Raw genomic sequence first — 19,168 nt, 5'->3', positions numbered from 1 at the left:
ATAAGTGTGATACCCGCGTCAGGCACTCCATATGTGTTCAAATGACGGCGGAGTGGTGTGCGGCTATGTGCCGCAATATCAACATCAGCCATAAGGACTAAGAATTTAAAACAACTTAATGTGTGGCAGCGCAAAAGGGTAGTAATTCAAAAGAATAATAAAACCTTTTAACAATATCGTGGACAAGCACAAGTACTACTAAAGTGCCTCGTCAATAAGTACCAGACCAAACGTTGGGCGCCATGTTGCAGGGATTCTGCACATACACAGAACTATGCACAGGAAACCAGGACCTTGGTGTATTGTGGTGTACCAAAAAACCCACCTCAATACGTAGAACCCCAATCCGACTGGCAATAGTGTCTCATTCGTTCTCCGTACTACAGCGAAGCTACCAATGATTAGACAACCTAGAACATGCGACTTTGTTCGTCTCAGGAGTAGTGGGAAACAAGAACACTCTTTCGTTCAAACACTCATACTTGTCCACAACGTAAACAGAGACACTGTATAGTTTAAAATGTTTATTTTAACTAACGTGTTCTATAATGCAGTACACGAGCCAATACTAACAGCAAAATGCATAAGAACAATATAATCAGCATTGTTACAATTCCATAAAGCACAAAAGGGGAAATCATATTATAATGACAGTGGAAACAGGACTACAGCGCCTTACCACCCTCCCCGTGCTAAAAGCTATTTTATTATAATTATAGAAGACCTCTAGGGTTTGCCAGGGGGACCCCATACCTCCAAAGTTAGATGCAATGAATTACATCCCAGGACAAACACAGCGCTTCTTCGTTGGAAAGGTTTTCTCCAAGTGCCTTCTCATGCATTTAATGCCGTATTAAAAGCACCCAGGTTTCAGTAGTGCAGCTGTGCTTCATGTTATGTCTATAGGCGTGGGACTGACCAAAGTAAATCAACAGCATACATTGTTTTTTGACCTTGAACACGCTGTGCAGAAGAAGAGTACGGTGTACAGCTAGGTGTGTGAGAGGCAGACAGTTCTCATGTGTAAAAGCACAAGCAGAGTATTTACGAGAACAGAGCCATGTAGTGTAATTTGCAGAAAGTGGCAGAATGGCGGCCAAGCATATACTAACTTATGCTAATTTAGCAAGGTACGCAGTTAATCCCATGTCTTCACTACAATGCACTACCCTATTTCTCATCCTGTACCTCTATCAGTATCTTTAATCTACATATTCTTACCTCCTTTATGCATCTATATACTTTCAATGTACTTATGGATCTATATATTTATCACTTTCTTCTAATTTAGCATTTCCAATGCACTACCCTATTTCTCAACCTACACTTCTCTCAATATATCTTCTAGCCCAACTTTCTGACCCATCTCAAACTTCTTTTTACTACTCTTTCCAATGCACTACCCTATCGTTCACCCTATATATCTATCAATATATCCTCTACATCCACTCTCTCAGTTATCCCAAACCCCATACCACTATTATGATCCCCAAAATATCCCTTTCTAGATTCTCTCCTACTCTACCCCTCCTTGCATCAACTGACACCTCTTTTACTATATCGAACCCCTCAAAACAAACCTTTTTAAACTCTTCCCTCTGACTCTGCCCCTCCAAAATCCCTTTTACTCATCCAAAAGCCTCCTCCTACTGCTATGACCTAAAAAAAAAATCAAAATCCTTCACTCCTCTATCCTTCCACTATCCTTTTCAATCAAAAACACACTAACATGTTCACTTCTCAAATTCCATATTCCACTATACTAATTCACCACTAATCCTTTATGGGTTCCTGAGTAGCGTGCTACTCGCCAATAAAGCATTTTAACACCCCATCAGGGTTACAAGCGCTATATAAATGCAAACCTTTTTCCCTTTTATACCCCTCCCTATCCCTTCTCAATCCAAATAACTGACTGACATATCCACCACTCAAATTACTTTCATGTTTTACCCTACTAATTATACACTAATCCTTACGGGTTCCGGAGTAGCGTGCCACTCTCCAAAAAAGCGCTTCAAAACCCCACCAGGGATAGCAAGCACTATATAAATACAAACCTCTTTCCCTCTTCTATCCTGCCACCTACCCTTCTCTATCCAAATAACTGAATAACATATCCACCACTCAAATTACTTCATATTTCACTATACTAATTTTCAACACTAATCCTTTATGGGTTCCGGAGTAGCATGCTACTCGCCAGAAAAGCAAGTGCTATATGAATGCAAACCCTTCTAACTCTTCTATCCGTCCGCTATCCTTCTCACTCCACATAACTGACTAATATCCACCACTCAAATCACTTTCATATTTCACCATACTAATTCACCACTAATCCTTTATGGGTTTCCGGAGTAGCGTGCTTCAACACCCCATCAGGGGTAACAAGCGCTATATAAATACAAACCTTTTTTTTCCTCTTCTATCCTTCTGCTATCCTTCCGAATTCAAATAACTGACTAACCTAACCACCACTTAAAATTTACTTGCATGTTTCACTATACTAATTCAACACTAATCCGCTATGGGTCCCGGAGTAGCGTGCTACTCGCCAAAAAGCGCTTTGATGCCTCGTCTGGGGTAGTAAGCGCTATATAAATTCAATTATAATACAATACGATACATCACACACTGCAGCTCCCTCTATCTCCCGAACCCAAGCCTCTCTCACCCCTCCTACCATAACCCTGTCAAACCCAAACCAACCCCTCCCAAGAAAGATCCTTGAGGTGCCTGCTCTGTTCCCACAAGATGCCCCTTCCTAAGGAGGTTCCCCTTTGGCAGTCTGTTTAGGAGGCAAGTTTGGGGCAACATTTCAACGTCTTTGTGACATTTATACTTTTTTGACTTTTTTATGTTTGAAAATCCATTAATCTTGATTTGAGAGACGTATCTCATTTCTAAAGAAAAAATATATTTGTTTCACCAAGTTTGTCCTGAGATTATTTTACTTGTATTACTTCTTTGAGTCCTGGAACTGTTAATGACTAAAATTTGATTTACATATTTTAACTTGAATTAAGGTATGTGATGGACATTTAAAATTTGGTGCACTTACACCAACAAATGGATGTGTCATATTTTTGTAAGTGTTAATACAGTTGTGTTTATGGCCCGAATTACATTTATTTAAATACAGGAAATGGACTAGACAAGGTAAAATGTAAAATTGATAAATATATTAATTGATTAAAAGTTTAGAACTGACTTTGCTTTTACAGTTATTTTAAAACAAACATTTCACCTTGTCAAGTGCAATTTTTACATTATATTACATTTTAATTATCCCAAATAATGTGTAATACATATGGTTATGATTGCATAACACACCTGTATGGTCAGTGTTAGATTTCTGGATTGATGTCCATTTTTGTGTAAGTGTACATTATCATGAAGGCAACTTGTACCAAATTTGAAATTGCAATAAAGTTATAGAGGTGTGTTTGTTTAAATTTCTTATACCCCGTGCTGTAGCGGGCGGAAGTAAAATGCGACTGCCAGCTCTAAAGGAAAGTCCCATCATGATCAAAGGCGAGAAGTGTTTCCGTATTTTAAGACTGTAAGGCACAATATCCCATAACACGAAGACGCGAAGAAGAAACTCAGGCATTAAGCAAGGGATTATTCTGTGCATTTACCACATCCAGTAGACCCCGGATCCAAAACCGAGTCCTTGAGCAGCAGAAAATCATTCAGGCAGATAATAACTTGCCAGTGCACCTGAAAGGTGGTGTGGGTGATATCCTTCTCTACCGAATCACCATGACTCTGTCTCTGCTTGAGACACGCATTTGGATTCGGTGAGGTGCACGGAGGAGCACGCAGCACTTTACTCTCTACCCCTGCCCCAGGACACTGGAATTGAGCACAGAGCACTTTAGAGCTGCTCCTTTAGTTTGTGGATGGCGAGGGGAGGGGCTCACAACGCCACCACCGATCGAGCGCAGGAGTGCTTTTTAAACTGGTGAGCAGTCCCGCAGTGCGGGTTGTGATTGCAGAGACGCGCATTTGGATCCGGTGAGGAGCACGGAAGAGCACACAGCACTTTACCCTCTACCCCTGCCCCAGGACACTGGAATTGAGCATGGAGCACTTTAGAGCAGCTCTCTTGGTTTGTGGCTGGCGAGGGGAGGGGCTCACAACGCCATCACTGATCGAGCGCAGGAGCGCTATTTAAACTGGTGAGCAGTCCCGCAGCGCGGGACACGCGTGGGACGTGCTCAGACGAAGCCCGGGCCAAGGGTGGGCCCGTCTGAGGCCGTCAAAGGTCGAGGGAGGCCGGGCAGGGCCACGTTATTTACCTTTGAACGTGTGGATATACATGGTCTAGTCCCAGACTGTGATATAAGGTATAGGGGGCGAACACTTTGTTTATAAGCTTTGTGTATACTGGCCTAGTGATGTAGGAGAATAGGACCTGTTTCACATGTTTAGCCCCTTCTTTTTGCTGATGTTTCACTGTTTTTCGACTTTAGTCTGGCTGGGACCCTGCTATTCAGGGCCCCAGCCTAGCAGTTACCTCTCTAAATTGATTGCATGTACTTTAGGTACACCACAGATTGGATCCTGAGGTACCCATGTGAGTCCCTAGTACACCGCTTTCCCAACTTTTCATGTTGGTGACACACCTTTTTGGTGAATTTGTTTTAGGGACACAGTAATGCGAGCGAGCATAGCGAGCAAGCCCGAGCCACCTAAGGGGGTTTCGGGGGAGTTCTCCCCCCGAGAATATTTTTTAAAATTATTGGGCAAATGGTGCATTTCCAAGCAAATTAGAGAAAACAGGAAGGTTAATAAAGCAATTGTTAATCTGTTCAAACAAAGACAGTGACTGGCAAAACTGAGTGTAAGCAAGGTTAGGTTTGTGCATGAAACAAGAATATAATCATGCACACATTGACACATGCCCCAGTGATTTACGGCACAAAAAGGGCAGGTGCACGCACTGCCAACCCTTTCAACCACACACAAAGTTCGCCTGCTGCCTTGCTGAATATGAGTTATACAAAAATCCGTTCAGGAAGGGGGAATTGTGAGTGATAAAACAATCATGCAACTTATCTACTGGTCTCTGCACATTGAACTCAGGTGGGACCGCTTTCCTCTGCGCAGTCTGCCAAAAGGCAACAGAAAATAAGAAGAGTCATATGTTTTCCATTCAGCACTTTGAGGTAAAATTAACTGTCTCTCATAGCACAAGAATTACAAAATATGAATAAAAACAACAGCACTTGTCTTACTATTTTAATGAGATATATGAGGCTGATAGGATGAACACACATGGTCAATACTTGGTTGAATATTTGATAAAGACACTCGCATTTCATCATCAAGCATTTTCAAGCATCCACGTTTCAGTGTCTTTAAGTTAGTCATCGTTGAAAAGGATACTTCACAAATGTATATAGTAGAAAACTGCAAGAGAATTTGTAACGCTTTTTTACCTAGGTTTGGATGCATTTTTGTAACACGAACCCAAAAGCTGTCTAAATCACCCTCTGCATGCATTATGAACATACTTCGATCATTTTTTATTTCAGCTTTCTCTCCGAGCAATGTTAAATGGTCAACAATCAGCAGGCTGATATCACATTTCATCTGGCATTCATCTGTTTTGGACAACATTTCAAAACTGCCTTCTTTCACTTTCCTTTCCCAAATTTTTATTTTGTCTCTCACAGCACAAAATGTTATCTACTGCTGTTAAGATATTTTCTCCCTTTCCTTGCATACTGGTGTTAATTTTATTCAAATGTTCAGATATGTCAGCAAGATATGCTAATTTTGTGCACCAAAGTTTGTTTTGAATTAGACCGCAGAATTCGTGCTGCTTATTGTCCTCAAAAAGTTTCAGCATCATTTCCCGCAATTCGTATACACGACAAAGCACACGACCTCTTGAGAGCCAACGAACGTCTGTGTGCAGTAGGAGCTTTTTAAACCTTGACCCCATTTGTTCACAAATATGAGCAAATATTTGTGATTTAAGAGGTCGGCTTTTAATGTAATTGACCATTTGAATCACTTTGTCCATAACTTCCCTTAATTCATTCCCAATGATTTGTGCGACTAGTGCCTCGCGATGTAAAAAGCAATGAGTATATATGATATTTTCATTTTCTTTCTTTGCTACAGCTATAAAACCTTTTGTTGAGCCAACCATTGATGGTGCACCATCCGTGCATATCCCGACACAATTTAACCAGCGCAAATTATTTTCCTTCATGAAGAAATCTAACGTTTGAAATATATCCTCACCTCTAGTTCTCAATGGAAGTTCTAGGCAACACAGGAATTGCTCAATAATTTTGTCAGTATGAATGAAACGTATAAAAACCAGTAATTGAGCTAACCCACTGACATCTGTTGATTCATCTAGTTGCAATGTAAAGATCATATTGTCGTCTTGAAAAATATCCTTCATTTGCAGCTTAACGTTAGCAGACATATCTTGAATCCGTCTTCCAATTGTGTTATCTGCCAAAGGGATTTTATTAACTTCAATCTCAAAATCTGGCCCAAACATTGTTCGAACAATAGCAATGCAAGATTGCCTTATGGTGGTTTCGGCAACTGTGTGTGGTTCCTTGTTTTTGGCAATCATTTGAGCAACCAAGTAACTTGCCTTTTGAGCTTTCTCTGATGTCTTCATTCTATTTGTGAATGATGCAGACTGCTTCCTTTTAGATTTTGCAAGCTCAATAAAGTATTCTACTGTTTTTTCTGACAAATGGCTGTGTTTTGTGGTAAAATGGCGTTTTAATTTATTTGGTACCATACTTTCATTTGCAAGTATTTCCCCACAAACTAAACACTGGGGACAAGGATGGTTTTCATTACCAGAAAATGTGAACCCCAGTTCCATATAAGCTTTATTATATAAACGGGGATTGACGATTTTCCCTTTACACTTCTTACGTACTGAGACAGACCGTTCAGTTGATTCTTGCATACTTTGCTCAATAGCTGCTACATTTTGTTCTTCGCAAACGGCATCGTCACCAGCTTTTCGATTCCGAATTATAAACTTATCCAATTTGAGTTTCTGTTTGCCTTCCAGGAAAATGAAGAAATGTGGAAATCTAGAGATAGGAAGAACATGAGATACGAAGTTTAACAATCTTATGCCTTGCTTACAGTCTTCATTCTCTCCAGTAACATTTCAGGATTTGAGTAGCAGATAATCATGTGAAATCAGAGCTCTCAGCACAAGGTGGGACAGAAGTAATAACTGCATCGATGCTGGCTCTGGCAGACTCAGGATGCCAAGTGAGCTGTCCTGAACCCACCAATATATTTCCATGCCATGGTCTTTCCCACCAAAATAGATTGCTTACTTTCCTAAAAAAACAAATCGATGTCTCATTTTTAATCTACTTATTTGAACTGGAAGCAATCAAGAGATAATCCCATAAACAACCACATATTGCTCTGCTATGATACTGGAGCCGTTTTGACTGGATCAGAGACAGGCAACCTAAATAAGGTAGCAGTGCGGCACGCGGAAAACAGGTCATTGAAGGTGGAAGCACCACGCCAACATTGCCCATGGGAAATTCTAATTAAGTTGGAGGACCACGTTTCTGAAACCTCTAAAATGGTTGGAAAATCAAACTGTTGCCCAAGCCGTGTTGAAAATAATGGCTGCCATCTTTCAAGAATCTAGTACCAATCTAGTCAATAATATCATAGGACTTAAGATTGGCCTATAAAACAATAAAGCAAACACAAGGAGATGGTGGACTGAGTGCTGAAAATGTACAGACACTCCCCCCCAGGCACAGATCTAGGTTGAATCCATCATCATTCTTTAGCTCACTTTGTGAGACGGTAAAGATGTAAACGTATGGAAAGACATTTCATTTGTTTTAAAGTTTTTTCGTTCATTGATATGCTTCTCTCTCCTCCCACTCTCACCCTCCCACTTTCACCCTCCCTAAGGAACCAAAGCATGCACAGGTAAGTCTAAATCTCAGGCTGTCTGGCTTGGGTTGAGTGCTGAGCGCTGAAAATGTACAGACACTCCCCCCCAGGCACAGATCTAGGTTGAATCCATCATCATTCTTTAGCTCACTTCGTGAGACGGTAAAGATGTAAAGTATGGAAAGACATTTCATTTGTTTTAAAGTTTCTTTCCTTCTTTGATATGCTTCTCTCACCTCCCACTTTCACCCTCTCATGTATTATTTTATTTGTGTTTTTTCATGGCAAAATACTGACCCACTGAGTTTTTTTATCTGATAGATATTAGGCTGATAAAAGGTTGCTTAACCTCATAAAGATAGTACCTAGCACCAAGATAGAATCATGTAGATGAATGTCAATAGATAGTTTCCCATAAAATACCAAGAAGAGTGAAGTGGGAAATAGAAACAAGCATTGCTGAAGCCAATAGACCGCACCAATCCGAGAGCTATTGGCATTGTCAATGTCATTTAGCCATGTTGAAGAGCAGCGCGTCTGCTGTTCAGCATGGTTGAAAGTCACGTAAAAAAGCCATATGACCCAGCCTGCACTGTATTCTCCAGGGGAGAATCAGTCACTGAGCATGCCATGGAAGACAGATGGACGCCAGTGGACTGGTTCAAATTGGATCAATATGCACATTTACAGGATCTACCTGGGCAGGGGAGCACAGTAGGAGGGCCAGTGAAGAAGAATAGGGATTGGCCTCAGAGATTCTCTTTCCTTTTCAGGGGTTCGGGACCAATAAACCGGATACTTGTCACTCTCTCCAAGCTGCTGCTGTCCAGGCATGGTCTTTCAGAACCCCTCTTAGTACTGCCTTTCTAGTGAGGTGCACCAAAAACAGATTTTGATGCGACATGACATGCAACCACCCGCCTTTCAATTATAGTTATGCTCCAAATTGGGGATTACCTCACAGGCTTCCAGGAAATCTAAATTCTGGCACTATAATTCACTTGATCAACAGACATCCTATGTAGAAGAGAAAAGCCCTCATGCTGACTCCCTCTTGGTTAAAGAACAAATAAAACGTGCAAGATGGTTTGCACGGCCTTTGCACACATTCAGATTTCTGATTCACACTGATACGCTGCTTCGGTATGAAAAGTTCATGCTACCTATCAAATAAAAAAAATATATATGTGAACTGCATTGAGCGCGGTTACTGGATCCCTAGAAAATTACTGCACGTCCAATATACACAGATTTGCATTTACCCTCCTCTAAATAACAAGCAGGCAAAGATGCTCTTTTCTCCACACAAGGACCGTCGTTGAACTCACTGCTGTTAGTATAAAATGAAAACTTACTTACCGAGTGAGTGCCTGGGATGGTGGGGTAGAGGCGGCTCCGATGCCACTGTGTAACAGCAAGGCGTGCGCTCAGGGCTGAGCTGTGAGCAGCGTCGTAGCACTCCCGGAAGGGGGGGAGGTCAATACTTCCACCGGCCTCTCGCTGTATCCAGGCCCGCGTCACTCCGCCACTGAGACCGCCAATGGGACTCTGACAATGCCCCCACTGAGCCTCGGTATAGAGGAATCGAGCTCCTGACCACGAGGCTCTGCTCCGCTGCTGCTGCGCCTTCCGCTTGCACGCCGCAATCACTGAGTGAGGCTCGAGTCGCATTCCCCTAATCTCTGCCTGCAGACGTCATCGCATCGCATTGCGTGACACACCTACGCATGGGGCGCAAAACAGTAACGTGTCGCGCCACACAGTTTGGAAAGCTGTGCCCTAGTATATGGTATACTATGTACCAAGGGCATAGGTACCCCAGAGGCCTACCAGGGGCTGAAGCATGTATTATGCCACCCCTGGAAAGCCACCTAAAATGACACCACAGGTCTGCTACTGCAGCCTGGGTAAGGTGGTGTCAGCACCCCTTACTGTGATATATCACTATATATATATACACACATATAAACCTATGTCACTCCTATGGCAGGCCTTATCAATCCTGAAGGCAGAGTGCTTGGTTCTTATGTGAGAGGGTGCCCCTGCATGAGCAGAACCCCTCTGTAGCATTCGGAGACCCTTCTCTGATGCTGTTTGTAGTGCAGCCTGACCATATACTCTTAAGTGCATTATAACCCAACGGTAAATGCTAACTTTGGACTGGCTGCACGGAAACATGTCATGTTTGGTGTCAAACACCTTGGAATCCTACCCCCACACCAGGAACTGGTGTGGGAGTATGATCCCACCCTTCTAGAGGGAGAGACATGGCAGCACTGGTATACCCGGTAGACACTTAATAGAGCCCTGGCATCACAAAATGGATGCTGCAGCCACAGACACAGGTCTGGCCTTCTGCTGCTGACCGAAACTTCGGCAGGGGAGGCCTGGACAATAGTTTTCCTGTCACAGGGAGGTGTAACCACCTCCCAGACAGGCTTATGTGTATTGGGGCTGGGTCTGAGTGCTTTGAAGTCATGCACTGGGGGCACATTTGGTGTCCCTGTGCATAGTCCAGCTCAAACCGGTTCAGGGGCTTCCAGCCCCTGCTCTGGGGCGAAACTGGACAAAGGAAATGGGTGTAGCCACCCCTCTTTCCAAACCCTCCCATAGGTGGGTCCCCAGAGTTAGTCCAACCCCTTCCTTAGGTATAAGTAAGGAAACCCTGTAACCAGAACTTTAGATATCCCTGGACGAAACTCTGAAGCTGAATCCTGGAACTTCGACGCTCTACTCAAGACTGTCGGACTGAAGAAATCTCCCTTGGGGTCAAGGAATGACTCCTCTGCTTGGCAGACACCAACGAAGTAATTTGCCAGTCTGCATTTCGAAGCTCCCGCCGGACTCCGAAGTATTTGCAGCCCAGGAAGAAGATTTCCAGACATCTCACAGGCCGACCCGAGTCCCCAGCAAACCTGAGACCCGCAGCCCTCGTGAGTAGTGTGGTCACCGTGCACTTTTGCAAGTGCATTGACTTCTCAACGTCTCCTGAAGTCGTGCTTGAGCTGACTTGTAGCCCCCATCTCGAGCACTAAATCCCCCAAAGATTGTCAGCCTGGTCACTCCAAGTGACCCGTGGGACGCCATTTTGTGTTTCGTCTCGAGGTCCCTTCGCGATCCCTGGTCTGTCAACTGGTGGGACCCTGTGAGGGTAACTTTGAATTTCCTTGGGCTTTCCTGGTTGCTCCAGACGTGCCCTGACTCCCTACCAAGTGGTGAGTCCCACAGACCTTGCTGGTCTGCACCGAAGCATCTTTCTCATTTCTGCATGGGTTGCTGTTGCCAAGACTTGTTGTGTCCAATCTGGGCACCGACACTGCAGCATTCGACATCCTTCGTGGGACAACTCGAATCCAGCTCCTGGTTGACCTCGACGCCTCCTGGTCCTCGTGGCTGAAGAGTCAAGCGTCACCTCCTTCACCTGAAATCACCTGACATCGGTGGGCATCTGCCTTTCGCCTTCCTGGTCACTGGCTAGTGACCCAGACTCTGTCCCCTCTGCTTTCAGGTTCTTCTCATCTTCGATCCAGGTTTGGATCTCTTCGGACACTTTGCATCTTCCCGGCAGCAGCACTTCTTCGCCAGCTCCCATTGAAATCGACGACGCGACCCGACACCATTTGACACCTATGCACCCGGTTTCCCTGGGTGAGGTAACTTGAGTACTCCGGTGCTCCTGTGGGTGTTGACCCAAGAACTTCCTAAGTCCCAAAGGTTTTGGTCCTGACTCATTTCTAAGGGTCCCTAATCTTTAAAAATCTAACCGCGACTTTCCCCATTGAAGCTAACGGGAGCTCACGGCTGTGTTCACACACTGCACACGGCCCCCGTGGGTCCCCTGTGTCACTACCTGGTGTGGTTCCTTGGGATCCCCGCAATTCTACAGGCTCTAGGCCTTGTGTCTAGTTAAGTCGTGGTTTTGATACCACTATTTTAATATATGGTTTGGCTCGCCCTTAGGGCCTGACGTGTATTTGTGCTATTTTACTGTCATATTTGAAGGGTAACTTATGTGTTTTGACCTCTAGTCTCATAAAGAGACTAGGAGGGTGTGTTTAGTAATAAATACATATATTTTATATATATATACCTGGTGTGGATGTCTTTCATTTAGGCACTCAAGAGATTATAGACTGGTAAAACAAGCTGCTTTACATTCCTTCAAGACTTAGCCTGAAGGCTGCTCGCCATAGCTACCACTAGGATAGCTTTCAATAAAGGTTGTCTTTTTAACCTATAACCAATAAGGGGTTGTTTGGACTGGTACAGTGTGGCCACTATAACTAGTGGTACAAAAGGGGGTGGTGAAAAAAAGGGGGTGGTGATGGACAGAGCATCAGAACCAATCAAACACTCACACCCAGTCAACAGATCTGGGTTTGATCCATCACCGTTCTTTAGCCCACTCTGCCACCCCAGTTCAGACATGGCCCCTTTTGTACCGCTTTGTTCGCCATAAGTTGGCAGGGTATGCTCAGACGTGAGTCCCTTGCTCACTTTGCCACTGTATTCAAGCAAGCCTGGCTGAAGACGGCTGAAATGCCAGAAACCGGTCCTAGGAAGCTTGTTTCCGGTCCAGGGAAGGCATGGCTTGGCAGTTCGGGCTGGACTGTTCCCATGAGGCACAGGGTCAGACTGATTTGCATATGGCCATGTCTGAACTGGGGTGGCAGAGTGGGCTAAAGAACGGTGATGGATCAAACCCAGATCTGTTGACTGGGTGTGAGTGTTTGATTGGTTCTTACGCTCCGTCCATCATCACCCCCTTTTGTACCGCTTTGTTCGCCATAAGTTGGCAGGGTATGCTCAGACGTGAGTCCCTTGCTCACTTTGCCACTGGATTCAAGCAAGCCTGGCTGAAGACGGCTGAAATGCCAGAAACCGGTCCTAGGAAGCTTGTTTCCGGTCCAGGGAAGGCATGGCTTGGCAGTTCGGGCTGGACTGTTCCCATGAGGCACAGGGTCAGACTGATTTGCATATGGCCATGTCTGAACTGGGGTGGCAGAGTGGGCTAAAGAACGGTGATGGATCAAACCCAGATCTGTTGACTGGGTGTGAGTGTTTGATTGGTTCTGATGCTCTGTCCATCACCACCCCCTTTTGTACTGCTTTGTTCGCCATAAGTTGGCAGGGTATGCTCAGACGTGAGTCCCTTGCTCACTTTGCCACTGGATTCAAGCAAGCCTGGCTGAAGATGGCTGAAATGCCAGAAACCGGTCCTAGGAAGCTTGTTTCCGGTCCAGGGAAGGCATGGCTTGGCAGTTCGGGCTGGACTGTTCCCATGAGGCACAGGGTCAGACTGATTTGCATATGGCCATGTCTGAACTGGGGTGGCAGAGTGGGCTAAAGAACGGTGATGGATCAAACCCAGATCTGTTGACTGGGTGTGAGTGTTTGATTGGTTCTGATGCTCTGTCCATCACCACCCCCTTTTGTACCGCTTTGTTCGCCATAAGTTGGAGGGTATGCTCAGACGTGAGTCCCTTGCTCACTTTGCCACTGGATTCAAGCAAGCCTGGCTGAAGATGGCTGAAATGCCAGAAACCGGTCCTAGGAAGCTTGTTTCCGGTCCAGGGAAGGCATGGCTTGGCAGTTCGGGCTGGACTGTTCCCATGAGGCACAGGGTCAGACTGATTTGCATATGGACTTGTCTGAACTGGGGTGGCAGAGTGGGCTAAAGAACGGTGATGGATCAAACCCAGATCTGTTGACTAGGTGTGAGTGTTTGATTGGTTCTTACGCTCCGTCCATCACCACCCCCTTTGTACCGCTTTGTTCGCCATAAGTTGGCAGGGTATGCTCAGACGTGAGTCCCTTGCTCACTTTGCCACTGGATTCAAGCAAGCCTGGCTGAAGACGGCTGAAATGCCAGAAATCGGTCCTAGGAAGCTTGTTTCCGGTCCAGGGAAGGCATGGCTTGGCAGTTCGGGCTGGACTGTTCCCATGAGGCATAGGGTCAGACTGATTTGCATAGGGCCATGTCTGAACTGGGGTGGCAGAGTGGGCTAAAGAACGGTGATGGATCAAACCTAGATCTGTTGACTGGGTGTGAGTGTTTGATTGGTTCTTACGCTCCGTCCATCACCACCCCCTTTTGTACCGCACTATAACTAGTGGACAGCATATACCAGGCCAACTTCTCACAATTGGTGTATTGAATGATGAGTAAACGAAAATCGTTATCAGGCTAGGGAGTTGTAGGGACCCTGGATGCGTTTTTACTGAGGGCTGAGTCAGCGTTAATTCACGAAATTGCTCTTACTGAGCGTAGATTATCCTTAGAGCCTCAGCGCTCATTAAGCCATCTGGCAACAACCTCTCCATTGGTACATCCTAATTCTAATTCCCCCTAAGCAAGGAGCTGCACACTACAGTGTCTGAAACAGGAACTAATGGGGTCCCGGAGTTAACATATAGTTCATTAAGACCAATAGTAGTAACCAGGGCCCAGAAAGCAAAAATTAGCCAAGGGAGTAGCCCCGCACCTTCATCCAAAAAAATTAGGGGGCAAAGCTCAAATAGGCAAAACCACCCCCTCCCAAAGAGAGGCCGTAAATCTAAGATTGTGGAGAGGGAATCTAGTCCTGGTGGTGACACGTTACATAATGTCCCGGTATCAGGAGCTCCAAACTCAACTCATGGTAATGATAGTGAAGAGTTTTGGAAAAAATTAGATCTGGTTGTCGCAAACTATTTGAAACCTTTAACGCTTAGATTGTCGCATTTGGAGGCGACTGTGGGGAAATTAGAAGCATTTATTAGTAATGCTCTTTCAGCTCCGACTGACATCTGCCAATGTAGAACAAAGGCTGCCGCATTAAGCAGTAATGTCATCTTAACAGCTAGTCAGAGTAAATACAACACAGGGAATGGGAATACATCCCAATGAGCCTCCTTGGACTCTATATCTAAGTCCAATACCATGGCCCGGGTGTCGACAACAAACCTAGAAGAAACATCATCTACCCAAAGACAAGTAGAGCCTGCAAAGGATATGACCCGTGAGAATGACCAGCTGACTAATGCTCGAATTGGTGCCCTCCCTGTTAGTAATAAGGGGACACGCATTGAGAGAGCCCAGCCCCTAAGTGAATCACAGCGCCAACACTCGTCCCATGGTAATTTGTTTCACCATAATAGCCAGCAGTCCCCTGTATGCCCAAATATTTTACATCTGCCTCCAGCAGTGACACCATATACTATTGTGTTGGCCAATGTTCCCCCTCTGCTTCCTGGAGTGGTGGAGCATTGGTCAACACTGAGGAAAAAGTAATTGCACTTACTTAGTGAAAGGACAGGCATAACAAACCTGCTATTTGCAGAGTTTAAGCTGGCACGGCGGATTGGATGGGTAGGTGGCTCCAACAAGTCCTATTTGGGTGACTGTGTAGCTTTAACTTTTGGGTCGCCAGACCTTGTCTATACTATACTAGATAAGGTGGCCAATATCCCAGTTAGAACTAAGGGGATAAATGTTCTACCTCTGGGTTTCTTTTACCAACCAGTCAGCCCCCCTCAGTGTACACCAGTAGATTAGAGATTTTGTGGGTTAAGACAGTACAGGTATGCAGTTCCAGTCAGGAACCACTTCTTTTTAACACAATGGAGGATATTGACTGACTGGTTCCCCCAAGCAGGCACTTAAACCAGGTTGACGGTTCACCTAGGGGTGGTGAGATGGTTACCTCATTAAACATCTGTAATCCAGACCTAGAGAAAATAGAGACTGGGTCATCCCCTTGTAGATATTTAAATCATGTTGACGGACTACTTAGGGGTTGCGAGGTGGCAACATTAATAAACGTTTGTAATCCAGGTCAAGAGGTAATAGCGACTGGGTCAACCCCGACTATAGATAAACAAGGGAGTGAGACCCTTGATATCAGTTCAGGCTACCATCTTGTACCGGGTGAATTACCAGCTGAAGCCCGAGTAATACCCAACAATGATAGTCCAACTCCCTCTATCTCAGCCCCAGCAACACTCTTGTCTAATGATGAGCACTCTCTATGCAAGATTATTTCTTGGAACATCGCAGGGCTGCGTAATAAGATAGAAAATCAAACTTGGCACGAGTTTATATCACATTATGATGTACTATGTTTACAGGAAACTTGGTCTAAAGAACCGCTCCATATAAATGGATTTAGAACATTTTACACACCTGCAGTGAAGGGGTTAGGGGGCAGAGCAAAGGGAGGGCTCTGTACATATATTTCAAACATGTTGATATTTGACAAAATAGAATCAAAGCTGGGGGACAGTCAGTATCAGTTGGTCACATTGCATTTACGTTTGTCCCATTGTGTTATCCTGGTTAACTTTTATAATAACATCCATCCAGATGCTCTTGACAAAGTTTTAAAGAACCTTGGTGGTGATCTAAATTCCATCAGTAATGCCAGCAAAAAAGATGTTATGGTGATTTTTGTGGGGGATTTCAACTGTGTTTTATGCCCGCATGAGGACAGAAGAATCTGTGGACTTCATGATGATGATGTAATACCCATTTATGCCATACTCCAGTGGGAGAGCTATTTAATAAATTGATGTTAAGCTTTTTTTCTAATTTCAATATACTTTTTATTGTTTTTTTTTACAACATATGACATATAACATATAACATATAACATGTAATCCTCAACGCTTTGTTGTTACAGGGCAGCCAAAACTGGCTGAATTAGCTGAAGTACATTTTCGGTAGCTTGACTGCCCCCCATTCACTGTCATCATATGGGAAAAGGAAGAACTGGAATGGGCAAAGATAGGGATTAGGGTAGAGAGAGAAAGAGATAGCATGCCAGAGTTATTTTTAGTTTTTTTTCAATTTCCTCGCTAGTGTCAAGTTTTCGTGAGGTTGTGCTTTTCGAGTCGTTCTTCTAGAGCTACTCAGGGCGGCTCATATGTGTCTAGGTACTTGTCCAGGGATGCCCACATACGCCTGCAGGGCTGTCTCCATGGTGAGTCTCGTAGGGCAGATGTGTCAGCGCCTCTGAGATACGTCACCCAATTGAGCCATCCCTTGAACGTTGCCTTGGAGGTGTCTTTCCATTTAGTGAGTATCATTTTGACTCCCGCTGTTAGAAGGAGATCCAGTAGGTCGCTATTATGTTGTGGGTCTACCTCTGTTGTAATAAATGCAGTTGCCAGGGTAGCGAATTCCGTTTTTAGTGTGCAGCCTAACATTTTGTTTAAGAAAGTGAAAATCTTCTCCCAGAATTTTTTGACTTTGGGACAGTGATAGATAAAGTGTGCCAGGTCCCCCTTTTCGTCATTGCAATTCCAGCACTGATCATTGTCCATCAGGCCCAGGCGAGCCGGGGTCCGGTAGGTTTTGTGTAATAGCCAGAATTTTGTCTGAGCTCAAACCGGGGATATTTTATTTTGCGTAAGGGAAGTCCATAGCATCTGGATCTCTTTCTCGCTGAGTGTAGCTCCGAGTTGAGACTCCCAGTAAGTGAGTGTCTTTTCATTGAGTTTGGTTGAGCTGGGTCGTAGTAGTCTGTAAAGGTGTGATACCTGGTGGCCTATTCTGTTGAGGTTAGCCATGTATTGGATGATTGAGGGCTTGTGATTAGAGAGTTTCACTTTGGTCAGGGCTGTTTTGATTTTAAGGAAGTTGTACAGTTCTATGTCTGGTAAGTTATGTTTGTTTTTTTAGCATGCTAAAAGTGGAGGGGCTTTCTCCCTCTTCAAGCTGGACAGGGTAGGAGATACCTATTTTTTTCCATGAGTCAAAAGATAGCGGTTTACCTCTGTATTTTATCCTTGCGTTAGCCCACAGTGATTCCCATCTTGAGATTTTTATGCTGTGTTCTATCTTTTGATCTACTTTTAGTAGGGCATTTCTCATGTTTTTTAGTATTGGGTTTGCTGCCAGTATCTGTTTATTAGCTGTTAGAAGAGCTAATGGCTCAAGGTTGTTTAGCATGGCTCTCTCAATTCTAAGCCAGACCGGTGTGTAGTCCTGGCTGGGCAGGATCCAGTAGGTTCCCTGTTTCGCTAAAAATGCAGTTTGGAAATTGTTGAAGTCCGCCAGATTTAATCCCCCCAGTTTTTTGTCTAGCCTTAATTTTTTAAGGCTTATCCTCGCTTTTTTGTCTCGCCAGATGAATTTATTTAACATCTTGTCTATTTTGCGATGGAAATCATCCGTGAGTATGAGAGGGAGCATATTCAACAGGTAGTTGACCATTGGGGTGATCATCATCTTCACTGTGTCTATCCTCCCCCACCATGTTATGAATTTGGGCGACCAGTCTTCCAACAGCGTCTTTGTCTTGTCTAGCATTAGTTTTTCATTTTGTTCAAGTGTGCTTTTGAGGTCATTACCGAAGTGTATACCTAGGTATTTATTGAAACCGGTTTGCCAGGCAAGGCCCGAAAACCCCAGTATCTCTCTAGTGGTGTAGATGTTAAGTGGTTTACATTCTGACTTGTCCTTATTTAGCTTATATCCAGAGAGGGTTGAGTACTTCTCTATGGTCTTCATGAGGGCCGTGATGGAGGATTTTGGGCTTTCTGTGACAATGAGAATGTCATCCGCGTACGCGGCTAGTTTGACTGTGACCTCATTAATGGTGACCCCCTTCATCTCCTCATTGGCCTCGATATCCCTGATCAGTGGTTCTAGGGCCAGTAGAAACAGCGAGGGGGACAGGGGGCATCCCTGCCTTGTCCCTCGCTGTAGGGTGAAGGGTTCTGAGACCGCCCCATTGACTACAATTCGAGCTCTGGGTTTTTCGTATAGTGCCATAACTTTTCGTGTGTATGATTCCCCCAAGTTGTATATCCGCATGCACTGCTCCAGGAAGTGCCATGATACCCTATCAAACGCTTTCTCGGCGTCTAGTGTAATGGTCACCACTGGTTTGCCAGTCTTGGCGGCCCTTTCGAGTATATGGCACAGGAGTCTGGTGTTGTCATGTGACATGCATGTCTTTAGGAATCCTACCTGTGTGTTACTTATCAGCTGTGGTAGAACCTTGCTAAGCCTTGTTGCCAGGATTTTGGCGTATACTTTGCAGTCAACATTTATTAGTGAGATGGGCCTGTAGTTTTGGGGCAGCTGAGTGTTTTTGCCTTCCTTCGGGATAACTATTATATTTGCTTCAGACATGGTTTGTGAGACCATCCCCGCCCCCTCGCAGTGGTTGAAAACTTTCTTCATAATTGATTGCAGGTGAGTTAAGAAAGTCTTATAGAAGGTGGCTGTGTACCCGTCTGGCCCGGGTGCTCTGTC

At 44.5% G+C, this 19,168-nt stretch overlaps 1 protein-coding gene and 1 pseudogene across 2 annotated transcripts in view; one reads left to right on the top strand and one right to left on the bottom strand.

The window, feature by feature from the left end:
* Positions 1–3,807, top strand: part of LOC146867093 (cytochrome c oxidase subunit 7A1, mitochondrial pseudogene) — a 91,625-nt pseudogene extending 87,818 nt beyond the window's left edge.
* Positions 3,808–5,242: 1,435 nt separating this feature from the next.
* The window catches only part of LOC146867092 (zinc finger BED domain-containing protein 5-like), a 61,425-nt gene continuing 47,499 nt past the window's right edge, over positions 5,243–19,168 (bottom strand). For both annotated transcript variants that reach the window (XM_085614816.1, XM_085614817.1), the window contains one exon: positions 5,243–7,085. In XM_085614816.1, the coding sequence (XP_085470942.1) occupies positions 5,630–6,955 (1,326 nt within the window). In that variant the 5' untranslated portion in view covers positions 6,956–7,085 and the 3' untranslated portion in view covers positions 5,243–5,629. The remainder of the gene's footprint in view (positions 7,086–19,168) is intronic.

The sequence above is a fragment of the Triturus cristatus genome, chromosome 1_2, assembly GCF_964204655.1.
Source record: "Triturus cristatus chromosome 1_2, aTriCri1.1, whole genome shotgun sequence".
In the NCBI taxonomy this organism is placed as follows: Eukaryota; Metazoa; Chordata; class Amphibia; order Caudata; family Salamandridae; genus Triturus; species Triturus cristatus.
Note: the sequence above shows the minus strand (reverse complement) of the source record. Positions and strands in the feature narration are given on the sequence as shown.